Here is a 14,146-nt window from a genome sequence, read left to right as displayed (position 1 = left end):
CTAATAAAATTATCTCTCTCTATATATATACCTAAAATGTTGATATGGTTACTGAAAGAATTAAGTCTTTCATCCTTGTGGAAAATTTAACGTTTTTCAACTCTTGACATCAACTTGGGAAGATAATCACGGAAAAATAAAACATCTAAAGAAAGTTATGAATTTCTAGTTACTAGACATATATAAAGCCACACAGCCCCATATAAGCAACTACAAAGACTTAAACCACAGGAAAAATAAAATATGGATTAGGTCATATATTAGTACTTAAACTCAGAAACGCCTACAAAACCATGTATTGAGTCAATAAATGCATCAGGTCAATATTGAAGGTTTTGATGTTTAAATTACAGTTAATAGAAGGTCATATTCTCTGCCCACAAGGCTATTAGTAGCAAAAATAATGTTATACGTATACTCATACATGCTCCTAAATAACTCATATATTATTCTGAAATGGTTTAAATTGTAGCAAACTTCCTATTAAAATCTTCATTTAGAAGGAAATTTGCCATATATATAATTATGTATAATTTACCAAATATATATATGTATATACACATATATATGTAGATAAAACAAAAGCTGGATATGAATACACTAGTGAACAACTAAAGAAGGTAGGACAAAATCTTCAGCATATAAAAGGATATAATAAAACTAAGAGCAGCCTCGATAAAATGTAATGTAGTTATTTTTTAATACACACAATTGTTGGTTCTTTGACAATATTAAAAACATAGACAATCTCTGGGAAGATTGAGCAAAGAAAAAGGAATAAATGTAATTAAATAATATTATAAATTGGAAGAGTGACATAAATGAAATGCACAAAAATTGAAAAGATATTAAATAGTAGGAAAGAGTTGAGAATGAAGTTCTCATGAGATAACCACATCACTCAGTGAGTTTAGAAAATATACTAAAAGAAAGAGCCCTGGGAAAGTATATTCAGACAGTGAATTTGTAGACCTTTTGAGATGATAAAATGGTGTGACATCACATAGGCTGTAGATAAATTAAAAATAAAGAGCTATAGGTAGGACAATCAGAAATAGATTAGGATTTTTTAACCTATAACCCATTCTCTTAAGTAATGAAGCTTAGATAAGTTAAATAATTTTTCTATCAGATACCTGCCCATTAAGGGGCAGGAGAATTCAAATCGTGAGCACTGATCCCCTGCCTTCAGAATTCATGTTCTTAAACACTGTCCTCATCTGAGCTCAAGACTTACAGTGTGGCACCCATCAGGTAAAGGCTGGGAATTGATGCCCTGGGAAAAGCAAATATTAGGAAAAAGTATTTAAAATAAGAATTTAAAATGGTATAAAGCAGAGTTCTGAAGGTTGCCAATAATTAAAAGATAGTCCAAGGAGAAAAGTTCACAAAAGAGACAAAAATGAAACGGTCAGAGAAGCGTTAAGTAAGGTAAGTAAGGAGAGTGCTGCAGTAGATAAGTCATGGGGAACGGACATTGCAAGAAAGAAGGAGCAGTCAATATTGTCAAACCCTGCCAACTGTTCAGGTAGATAAGGACTGCAAATTATTTATTGGATTTAACTACAAGGCCATCATCGCTGACATTGACAAGAGCAGCTTCAGCAGAGTTGAGGAAACAGAATCCAGGTTTGGGAAGGTTATAGAGCAAAAAGGAGAAACAGAAGCAGGGAGAGAATGCAGACTTTTCTGATATGTTTGGCCATGAATAGGACAAGGAAAATATGTTGGCTACTGGGAATATTTTTTTCCCAAAGGATATGTGTAATCTTGATCAAAAGTAAACATAGTAGTAGATTTGAAATATATAGGAGGAGGAATGACTTACTTGTCAAACAATTTCACCATGCTTCTTCTTTCAAAGTCTTTATGAACACTATTTAAAAAAATTCTTATTACAATTCTTTAAAATAGGAATGTTTATTATCTCCATTTTCCAGCTGAGATTTGAGCACAAAGAAAGTAAGTTCCCTGTGAATGTTCACTGAGTCAGTTTGTTCAAATTCAGGGCTGTGACTGCTTCCCTGAGAACAATTGTCTATGGATAGGCAACAAAGCAAAGCCTTTGAGGAAGAGGAGATGGATTCAGCAAACCGGTCTGGAGGTGGGGAGGAAGAGGAACTTTTTTTTACATTGTAATGGAATGAGGCCATACTGTGCAGATGTGAGTGGATGTCAGCCAGGAGGAAGTACAGAATGACTTTGACAGATGGCATGTGCTTCAATGAAAGAGATTTTAGTTTTGTTTTGTTTTTCTTTATGGAGTTGAGGGCCCAAGGGTCAGAAGAAGCATAATAGAGGTAGTAGGTCTCAGAATCCATACCTTGAAATGTTTTGCAGCTGCCACTTAAGAGGGAAGGTGAAATCCTTTAGGACAGACCAAGTTGTAGATAAAATCAGATGGGAAGAATAAGACCAGGCAAAAAGGCTGGGTTGTAAAACAACTTTGTAACAAATATGGTAGATTAATGGGGAAAGGAAGGAAACAGGCTAAGTATTACCTCAACATTGAAGGGATAAGAATTTTTTGGGAAGGTAATTGGAAAATTTTAAATATTGATTATGTAGTATTCTTGTTAAAATCATAAATGCATGCCCCTTATCATTCAAGTCTTCTAAAACTTTTAAAAATGTTTCTGTTTTTACAGTTATATTTTATGTCATGTATCGCCTGTCCAGAGAAATGATCATATCTATATACAATGATTATTTTGTTTCTTGTCAGTCTTTATGCTTCCACTCTCTTACGTTGTTTATCTATTAAATATGTTTTCATGCAAATGTAATATAAGAAAGTCATCTCTATTAAAAATGTTTATGATAATACAGTGCTTAATTATATCAAATATCCTTAGTTAACTCTTAAGATGCTCATACGGTTTCTTCTTTGAATATTTATACATAAACATAAACTATATGTAATATCAATACATCTACTCATATAACTAATATATAGTCAGACACCCTGGAAGTTTCTGGAATCAGTCCATTTCATCTTCTTATATTGCTTTTTAAAAATAATACTAGGTACACATTGGTAGTATTTTCTTGGGGATGTTCAAATCTATAATACTAAACACAGTTGCTATGTGATGTACTCTTGTATGCTATTTTTGAAGTTTTGGGATCAATCTTTTGTCAGCCTCATAAAGTATGGTCTATGTTCTCAGAGATTTTTAATAACAAAAAATGATTTTTTACTTAAACTTTCCATAAAAACATCTAAATCATCTTTCCTTGGCACCATTTTGAGGAAATATATATATTTATTTTAGTTTCAAAATTATTTGTTGTACTACTCAAGCTTCTCCACGAAACAGAATCAATAACATATAGATACAGATATGAGAGAAGATTTATTAGGAGAACTGGCTCCTATGATTATGAACGCTGAGAAGTCCCACAACAAGCTGCCTGCAAGCTGGAGGCCCTGGGATGCTGGCAGCGTGTATCTATCTGTCCATGACCAAAACCTCAGAACCAAGAAAGCTGAAAGTGTAAGTCTCAATTTAATGCTAAATGTCTGAGTACCCAAGAGGTCTCTGGGTAAGTCTTAAAGGCCAAGTGCTGGGGCCACAGGCATGCACTACTTGTCCAGCTGAATATTCTCTTTCTAAACAATCTTTTACATTTATTTCTCTATGTGTTACCTTTTTTCTTTATTACTCATTCCCTTATTACATATTCTTACATATTAATTCTTTTATTCTGCTTTACTCATTTACTTTCTTCTTTATGATAAATTCTTTAGTTGAATATTTATTTTAATTTATAGTATTTTTTGCTTAAAATATGTGCATTTAGGTTTATAAATGTTTCTCTAGATGGAGATTTGGGTACACTGCATTACTGTATTGCTCAGACACTCACTGACATTGTATTCTGTGGTGTCGTTGTGACAAATTTCATTTCTACATTGACCTCTGTTACTTATGCCATCTTAATTTATTTTCAAGCATTTTTAACATATGTTTTCATTACTACCTGTTTTCATTGCATGGTAATTACACAATATAACATATAGGTTTCTTTCTAAACTTATTCTGATTTTTGTTGGTGGCCTACTGCATGGTCAGTTTTTGTAAAAGATCTGTGATACTTGGAATATTTTTTCCTTTTAGTATTTACTGCTTAGTATAAGTATATATTGTTACATATATATAATAAAATTTCATAATATAAATAAATATATAAAAATAATACAATATAGTTAATATCACAACTAAATAATATATAGCATATACAAAATGTAGTAAATTTACATATACACTATATATCAAAAATCTTCCTCATATCTTCAAGAGGAAAATTATTCAATATTTTTTTTCCTATAACATTCCCTTTAATCCTTTTATTTTTTTACATAAGTCAAAAAATACTTCTTTTTAAAAAAATATCAAGGCCTGGGGATTTAGCTCAGTAGTAGAGCTCTTGCCTAGCATGTGCCAGGCCTTAAATTTAAGTACTAGTATTGAAAATAAATCAAGTTATGAACACATCTTATGCTATGATTTTCTAAACTGTTCATGAAATCAACTCAGGTGTAGAGAAGGAAAGTACATTCTTATGTACATTCTTATGCCAACTTGTTTAATTTAACTTTGTCTTCTGAATTTTGTGTGGTGCTAGTGGATGCCAGTAGCTATACTCCCTACTCAGTTTATAGGTTCTCATTAAGGTCTCCAAATAGAGTAAATGAAGAAATATGCCAATAAAATATTGTACTCCTGTAAATGTCAAACGTGAGTGAAATGTTTTAATAACCAATAAATATTGATTTTATATTGTACAGCTATACTTCTCTTCTAAATAAAATTACTATTGAGTCCCTCTGTGATACTCATGGGTATATTTTCCCTTGACAGGCACATATTAACATCAATATGAATTATATTTGGATTTAAAAGGAACAATATTATGTCTTCAAGTTTACACTTTTTGTGCTGTACGAAAATCACATTATATTTGAGTAAGAATTTGTTCACCAAAATTTTCCTGTGTTCACTCTAAATGAGCCACTTTTTATATTAACTGACTACTTTGATTTTTTTTTCATCTACTTCATTCTGAGCACTTTGGAATATACAAGTATAGCGGACAGCACTATAATGTTTACTTCTGGCTTAATAGTAACCATCATTAGTGGATTAATACAACCTAGGTAGATCTTGTATGGCTCAAATGATGGTGTACATTATTTCAAGTCTTAAAGCAAAGAGTACTAAAAATCGAAGACTTTGTAAGGTGGTGGAAAGAATGCTCTGTATTCTAACCCCAGTGCATCACCAATTGTTTAAATTTACCTCTGACTCTGAATTTCCACAGATAAAATGGAAATTAAATAATTAGTTAATAACACAACCAAATGATATATGGCATAGTATATAGCAAATATAGTAATGTATATATATATATAAAATCTTCCTCAAAAATTTTCTAAATAAATTTGTATTTCAATAGGTTTTTCAAAGATCAATAAATTAGTAAACTAGGGGATAGACATGGAGATGTTCTAGATAGAGGGAAGGAAAGAGACAAGTACGACAAAATACAAATTCATTGTGGGTATTGTCTAGTTCAGTAATGGAAAATGAAGTGGATTCTGGTAATTTGAGCCAATTATGAATCTGTAAAATGCCACATATCTTTTAACCTGCCTAATTTATACATCATGCTATTCTTTCATGTATTTTGACTTTGGCTTAATTTGCCTCTCACTTTTACTTTCATCTTCTTTGACTTCAGTCATTTTTATTTTCTTCTGGTATACCCAGTTTTTGTTCACTTCTGTTGCTTTTCTGCTTTCTCACTGTTCCATCTCCATATCTGTGATATCTGTATTTCCTTGGACACAAGAGAAAGAACAAGTTACAGGTTGTAGGGGGCCCTGCCCCCCCCCCCCCGCTGGAAATCTTGAGTGCCTTTTACGGACATATCCGGGCCTGCTACAAATCTACCCGGCAACAAGGAAGTAGCCCCAGTACCCTCCTCTTGCTCCTCCCCTCTAGCCCTACGGTATATATGTTGTAACAGCTTCTGCAATAAACGAGACTTGATCAGAAACCTGTCTTGTCTCCATCTCTCGTGTCCCCTGTCCCCTCTCATCCTCGCTCCCCCTCTAGGGTCTCCGTTGACTTACCCGCGGGCCGGGACAAGTGGCGCCCAACGTGGGGCCAGAGAACGGGGGATCCAGTGAAGGACGCTGCTCAGGGGCCCTAAGATTAAGATTGAGGAACAAAGAGCATACTCGACATAGAAGAGGCTTGCGATTGACGTGGACCTGCCGTCTTTTTGCACCTCGGTAAGTTGAGCAGCGATTATGGGACAGGGCATTAGTCAGCACGAACTGTTTGTGCAAGGTCTCAAGAAGACATTACAGGCACGAGGGGTAAAGGTTACAGTCAAACAATTGCTGAAATTTTTTGATTTTATTAAACATCTCTGTCCCTGGTTCCCTGCTGAGGGAACCATTGACGAAGAGAGATGGAAAAAGGTGGGGGAGGCTCTCCAGGATTATTATGCCACTTGCAGACCCGGGAAGGTCCCGATTGCGGCGTTCTCATATTGGAATTTGATTAATGATATTATTTCCCAAAAAGCAAGGGATCCACTGGTAGCTCAGGCTATACAGGTTGGGGAGGTAGCCCTCCGTAGTGGTGAGGAGCTGACACCCGCTGGTGACACTGACGCAGTTCCCCGGGACGCCAATATGGCACCGGGACCCAGGCCAGTTAAGGCCACGCCTTCCTCGCCAGACGAGGAAGAGGACTTGATGTCCTTTGACAGTGATGATGATCCCGCCCCCGACGGACATAACGTTCCCTCGGACCAATCCCAAACGGCCGCGATCCCTGCCAAGCCCTATAAGGCAAAGCCTTGCCGGACCCCCGCTTCCTCTTCCTCCATCACTGCCTCTAAGGCAACCCCACCCTCGCGGGAGGTTCCGCCCCTATATCCCTCCCTTCAAGCCTATCGCTGCTTGCCTCCGCCCCCAGATCCACCCCAAAAGGACTCCGGAACTGACGAGTCTGTGGGGGAAGCATTGCGGGGCGGCTCTGGGTGCCCCCCTCCTTATATCCGTCCAGGCCCCAGCACTCCCGCTTTGGCCTATCCTGTTGTTGATCCCCAAAAGGAACTCCGGGACAAAATAGACTTTCTAAAAGAACAGATAAGGTTAGAAAAGGAACATCAAGAACTTATTACCCAGCTTGAGGGCTTAAGAACAGGCAAGGCTCATGGAAATGTCCCTAGAGAGGACACCCATAAGCCACGACCCCCCATTAGAGGGGCGACCCCCAGGGTGCCGTCCGGGTCAAGGGTACCCCTAGAACTTGAGCCCGTGGAAGCCTTCCCTGTCACTGAGACTGTTGACGCACAGGGTCAGGCATGGAGACACCATGGCGGCTTTGATTTTAAGGTTATTAAAGAGCTTAAAACGGCTGCGGCTCAGTACGGGGCCACTGCACCTTACACCATGGCTATTCTAGAATCGGTGGCAGAAAATTGGCTCACCCCAATTGATTGGCAGACTCTGGCCCGTGCCACCCTTGCAGGAGGTGACTACTTATTATGGAAATCTGAGTATGTTGAGAATTGTCGAGAGACCGCTAGACGCAATGCTCAGGCGGGGAATGGTTGGGTGCTTGACATGCTTCTTGGGGAGGGGGCCTACGCCGCTAACGACCAGCAAATGCAATTTGACGTGGGGTTGTATGCCCAGATTCAGACCGCAGCCACTAGAGCCTGGAGGAAACTCCCTTCCAAAGGAGACGTGAGTGCCTCCCTCACTAATATCCGGCAGGGGCCGGACGAGCCGTTTGCGGACTTTGTCCACCGCCTTCTCACGGCGGCAGGCCGGATTTTTGGGAGCGTGGAGACAGGGACAGATTTTGTTAAACAGCTTGCTTTTGAGAACGCCAATGCCGCCTGTCAGGCCGCTATCCGCCCCTATAAAAAGAAAACTGACCTTTCCGGCTACATTCGCCTTTGTTCTGAGATTGGGGCCGCCTACCAACAGGGCCTTGCCATGGCGGCCGCCATGCAAGGCTTCACAGTCAAACAATTCTTACAACGCCACGTCGGCAATAAATGCTTCCGGTGTGGGGCCATTGGCCATTTTGCTAGAGAATGCCCGACCGCTAAAATGCAGGGCCCCGACGCTCCGCCCCCAGGGCCCTGCCCCCGATGCAATCGGGGGAGGCATTGGGCGAGTGAGTGCCGATCCAAGACTGATGCCCAGGGTCGACCCCTCCCCCCTCTCCAGGGTTTGAATTCGGGAAACGGGAAAGGGGGCCAGCCCCGGGCCCCCAATTCCAAACAAATTTACGGGGCGCTCAATTTTGCTCCAATAAACAGCAATCCATTTCAGACCTCGTCAGAGCCACAAAAGGAAGTGCCGGATTGGACCTCAGTGCCACCACCCACACAGTATTAACCCCAGAAATGGGAGTTCAGGCCCTTGCTACGGGAGTCTTTGGACCCTTACCTAAGGAGACCTTTGGCCTCGTAATAGGCCGAAGCAGCAGTACCATGAATGGACTGCTGGTTTACCCAGGAGTGATTGATAGTGACTACTCTGGGGAAATTAAAGTTATGGTTTCTTCCCCCAAAGTTATTAATACCATTCAATCAGACCAAAGGTTTGCCCAATTGTTACTCCTTCCCCTTCTCTCCACCTCTAATAAGGCTCTTAAAAACGCCCGAGGCAGCCAGGGTTTCGGCTCATCTGATGTCTACTGGTCGGAGGTACTTTCAGCACAAAAGCCTCTCATGACCTTGTGGTTAGATGGGAGACAGTTTTCTGGGTTGGTCGACACTGGTGCCGATGTAACTATCATAAAGGGAGAGGATTGGCCTCAGGCGTGGCCATTGAAGGACACCCTCACCCATCTCAAGGGTATAGGGCAGAGTCAAAATCCTAAACAAAGTGCCAAAGATCTGACCTGGAGGGACCAAGATGGTAATCAGGGCACCATTCAACCTTATATCATTTCAGGGTTACCCATTAATTTATGGGGGAGAGACCTATTATCACAAATGGGGATAATTATTTCCAGCCCCAATGAAATTGTCACTATGCAGATGTTTAAAAATGGGTACATTCCAGGAACGGGGCTGGGAAAACACCCTACTAGCCTTACTCACCCCATTGAGCCTGTCCCTCGGCCCCCTCGAGCAGGGTTGGGCCATTTTCCATAGGGGTCGCTGACACTCCTGCGGTCCATGCTGAAAAGATCACCTGGCTCTCGGATGATCCAGTGTGGGTCGATCAGTGGCCCCTCTCCAAGGAGAAGTTGTTAGCAGCTCAACAGCTGGTGCAGGAGCAGCTTCATGCTGGCCATATCATTCCTAGCCACTCCCCTTGGAATACTCCCATTTTTGTCATTAAAAAACGGTCGGGAAAATGGAGGCTCTTGCAAGATCTCAGAGCAGTTAATAAAACTATGGTACTCATGGGAGCTTTACAACCCGGTCTTCCCTCACCGGTAGCCATCCCCCTTGGATATTATAAGGTTATTATTGATTTAAAGGATTGTTTTTTCACCATTCCCTTACATCCTGCAGATCAAAAACGCTTCGCTTTTAGCCTCCCGGCGACCAATTTCTGCGCCCCAATGCAGCGCTTTCAATGGCTAGTGCTACCCCAAGGCATGGCCAATAGTCCCACCCTGTGCCAGTCATTTGTAGCCACAGCACTTCAATCCACCCGAGACAATTGGCCTCAAATGTATATTATCCATTACATGGATGATATTCTCATGGCGGGACAATTGGGAAGTGAGGTTTTGGCTTGTTATGCTGACCTTCGGCGGGCCCTTGAATCTTGTGGCCTCCAGATTGCCCCTGATAAGGTTCAACTAAAAGACCCTTACAGTTACCTCGGATTTCAGATGAAGGGACGTCATATTTCCTCCCAGAAGCTCACCTTGCGGCTGGACGGTCTTAAAACTCTGAATGACTTCCAAAAACTGCTCGGAGATATTAATTGGCTTATGCCCTATTTAAAGCTCACTAAACATGACCTGAAGCCTCTCTATGATACCCTGCAAGGTGATAGCCACCCCACTTCGCCTCGGGAGCTCACTGCTGAGGGGCGCAAAGCCATTAGCACGGTAGAACAAGCCATTCAAAATCAGACAATTACCTTTGTAGATTATAACTCTCCTTTACAATATATCGTTTGCAGAACCTCTCTCTCCCCCACCGCTGTCTTTTGGCAAACCGCTCCCCTTTTATGGGTTCATCTCCCAGTTTCCCCTAAGCGGGCCTTTTACCCTTATTATGTTGCAGTTGCAGACCTGATTGTTCTAGGTAGAGACCATGGAAAGATGTACTTTGGAAAGGAACCTGATGTCATTATCCAACCCTACCTTAAAGATCAAATCGATTGGCTTATGCAGACTACCGATTCCTGGCCAATTGCTCTCGCTTCTTATTCAGGATCATTGGACAATCACTATCCTCCCAACAAACTCATTGACTTTGCTAACAGACATGACTTCATTTTCCCAAAGGTCACTTCTTGTTCTCCTCTGCCAGAAGCCCTATCCGTTTTTACAGATGGTTCTTCCACTGGGATGGCTGCCTATGTGTGGGACGATAACATTGCCCAGTTCCAAACCGCCCACTCTTCGGCCCAATTAACCGAGCTGCAGGCGGTTATAGCGGTCTTTTCTACATTCCCTGCCCGAGCTTTTAATCTTTTTACTGACAGTGCTTATATTGCTCAATCTGTCCCCTTATTGGAAACATGTGGATTGATCAAACTTGCTTCTCAGACTGGTGGTCTCTTCCTCCAATTACAAGATTTAATCAGAAAGAGATCCGAATCCTTTTTCATTGGACACCTTCGTGCCCACTCTAACTTACCTGGCCCACTCACACAGGGCAACCGCTTAGCAGACCTAGCTACAAGACCTCAAGTTTTGGCCTGTTCAATAAATACTGATGCCCCCATTCCAATTGACCAGGCACAAAAGGCACACCAACTGCATCATCTTAATGCTCACACGCTTCGCCTTATGTATAAGCTTACTAGAGAACAAGCTAGACAAATTGTTAAGGCCTGCCCTACGTGCACTCTACACCTTCCTACACCTCATCTGGGAGTTAATCCTCGTGGCTTGATTCCAAATGCCCTCTGGCAAATGGACATCACGCATTACCCTGAATTTGGAAATCTTAAATATATACATGTCAACATTGATACCTATAGTGGATTCATATTTGCCACGCTGCAGTCCGGGGAAGCTACTAAACATGTCATCGCTCATCTCCTCATTGCCTTCTCAGTACTTGGATGTCCACAACAAATTAAAACAGACAATGGTCCCGGCTATACCAGCTCTGGCTTCTCCAACTTTTGCAAACAATTTGAAATAACACATATAACGGGAATCCCATATAATCCTCAAGGACAAGGCATTATAGAAAGGGCTAATCTCACACTCAAAATTACTTTAGACAAAATAAAAAAGGGGGAATGGTACCCTACCAAGGGGTCTCCTAGAAACCTGATATCACATGCACTATTTATTCTTAACTTCTTAAATTTGGATGCCAAAGGTTCATCTGCAGCCAATCGTTTCTGGCAACCAGAGACGCAACGACAATTTGCCTCGGTGATGTGGAAAGACCCCCTGGACCACTCATGGCACGGGCCCGATCCTGTACTTATCTGGGGCCGAGGATCGGTGTGTATTTATTCCAAGGAAATGAAGTCAGCCAGATGGCTCCCAGAACGCCTAGTAAAACAAGTTGATGGGCGTGCTGATGATGCCGATGACCTGACGTTGTCCAATCCTGATCAGTTAACAATGGCGCCCACAATTTCAATTTAAAATGAGCAAGGATATAATTCAGCTTATCTAGTAATGTTTGGGTGCACCCTGATGTTCTACACTGTCTTACATGTTTGTCTAGTGTTTGTTGTTTGTGGTCATGTAATTGAGCTCAAAATGTTCGTTTCTCTTTAAGGGATATTCACCCATTGTTACATTGATGATGTTATTTTGTTAAAGATATGCTTTTCTCTTGGATCAAGGTATCACTGGAATTTATTAGATTAAAGTGATTTTTAGATGGGAACTCCCTTTGATGAATATAGAAGTGGCCACCCAGAAAATATTGTTCTGGTCTTAATTCCTCAAAGGGACTCCTTAGTGAAATTTATATCATGTGATCTTAGGGAACATCGTCATCATTTAAAGTTTGGACCTCCGGCGCACAATGAAGAGGGAACTCATGAAGGACATCTGGCTGAATGAACGATCCGAAAACAAGAATAGGATGAGCTGGAAATGCCTAGTTCCCCTGATGTTGCTGACCAGGGTATGGGTGGTGTCGCCTTCAGAAGGGTTAGACCACATGAAAAATATATGGATTCAGTTGGCAGGCTCGCTCAACTTGTCTGAGTTTTGTCTAAGTGCTGATGTAAACTTTCATTATATGTTGGGAAGTTGCCTCGTTCCTGTATGTACCCCATTGGAATCATTGCGGCCTTATACTCTGTTTAAAGATATCCCAGGAAAAAATCTCACATATGCAGATAGTTACAATTGGGGATCTGCTACTTGTCGCAGGCCCAAGAATGCTGTCAAATTATATTCACCTAAGGTAATTATGTCTAATAAGACCGAATGTGCTGTATACAGAAATTGTACAACTAAATGTCTGCAAGTTAAACGTTTGGAAAACATGTCCTGCCGTGTTGAACAAGAAATTATGTATAGTAATTGCCATGTCTCTTTGCCAATGGGTTGGTTTTACACTTGTGAAAGGGAAACTTTTAATTACATTCCGGCCAACTTGAGTGACACTCGTTGTTGCTTGAGTCGGTTGGCTGTGATATTACCAGACAGAACTGATTTGATTGTACCTAATCGAATTAGACGGTGGTCACCGTATACCGCCCCGGGATGTAATGATGATGTGGGTCTATTGACTGATGCAGAAGTGTTAGTCATGATAGGGTCTTTTGTTGCGCTGCCGTCCATCGGGGTGCACGCGGAAGCGGCAGTACGAAGATTAGCCTGTAAAGTGGTAAAAGGATTGAATGCCACCTCCACCGCCCTGGCGTTGATTAATCAAGAATTACAGGAACAAAGACAAGCTATTTTGGATAATCGAGCAGCAATAGATTATTTGTTGCTTTTTCATCACCAGGGCTGTGAAAAAATAAAAAATATGTGTTGTTTTAATTTGACTGACAATGGAGAAAAAATCGATGATACAATAAAACAATTGAAAGACCTGGCTAATAAGGTGCACAATGAGGATGGCGGAGACCTATTTAAATGGTTGACCTCATGGCTACCCAACCTACAATGGGTAAAACAATTGTTTCTTGCCATTGCAATTGTATGTGTTTGTCTGTTATTGTCATGCTGCTGCATACAATGGATACCAATGCTTATACGTAGAAATCGCTTTGATTTTTAGATAAAAGGTTCAGGCTGATATGATTTAAAAGCCTTGTATTCCCCTTTGTATTTTAACCTATGTTAATCTTAGTAACTAAAATGTCCTCGGATAGTTCTGATTTTGTAAGGTTGTGATTTCCCCTGGAGCTATAGTGGAGACAAAGATGTACGTCAAAATCAGCGGTAAATTACTGTCAGGATGTTGGCTGGACATACGCTACATGGGCCGATTCCATCTCTGCCACGGCGTAAAATTCTCGCCCCACCTGGTGAGCGGGCTGGCAAGCCAATGACGGGCAACTGAGCAAGCGTGCCATGCAATGAAAGAGCCCTCGTGTGCCGCCTAAGACAGGTGCCAGAGCCTTGATTCTCTGGTTAACCGATGACGGGTAAGGTGCACGGTGCAGACACGTATGTTGCTCTGACCCAAGACAGGCTCAGCCCCCGCAGGCTTGATTCTCCTGACGCTTTTCTAAAAAATAATTTTAAAAGGGAGGACCTGTAGGGGGCCCTGCCCCCCCCCGCTGGAAATCTTGAGTGCCTTTTACGGACATATCCGGGCCTGCTACAAATCTACCCGGCAACAAGGAAGTAGCCCCAGTACCCTCCTCTTGCTCCTCCCCTCTAGCCCTACGGTATATATGTTGTAACAGCTTCTGCAATAAACGAGACTTGATCAGAAACCTGTCTTGTCTCCATCTCTCGTGTCCCCTGTCCCCTCTCAT

The 14,146-nt window shown here is 41.3% G+C and overlaps 1 protein-coding gene across 1 annotated transcript; it reads left to right on the top strand.

Annotated features, from left to right (window-relative positions):
* The first annotated feature begins 5,946 nt into the window (after window positions 1–5,946).
* On the top strand, window positions 5,947–13,536 carry LOC147825077 (uncharacterized). Its single transcript, XM_087187406.1, has 2 exons — window positions 5,947–6,301; window positions 12,188–13,536. Exon 2 carries the CDS (start codon window positions 12,229–12,231, stop codon window positions 13,438–13,440), a length of 1,212 nt encoding a protein of 403 aa, XP_087043532.1. The 5' UTR covers window positions 5,947–6,301; window positions 12,188–12,228; the 3' UTR covers window positions 13,441–13,536.
* Window positions 13,537–14,146: the final 610 nt, after the last annotated feature.

The sequence above is a fragment of the Heterocephalus glaber genome, unplaced genomic scaffold (assembly GCF_053883595.1).
Source record: "Heterocephalus glaber isolate CG9 unplaced genomic scaffold, H.glaber_assembly_v1.0 deba00001509, whole genome shotgun sequence".
In the NCBI taxonomy this organism is placed as follows: Eukaryota; Metazoa; Chordata; class Mammalia; order Rodentia; family Bathyergidae; genus Heterocephalus; species Heterocephalus glaber.
The sequence above is the reverse complement of the archived record's forward strand: the minus strand, read 5'-3'. Positions and strand labels throughout refer to the sequence as shown.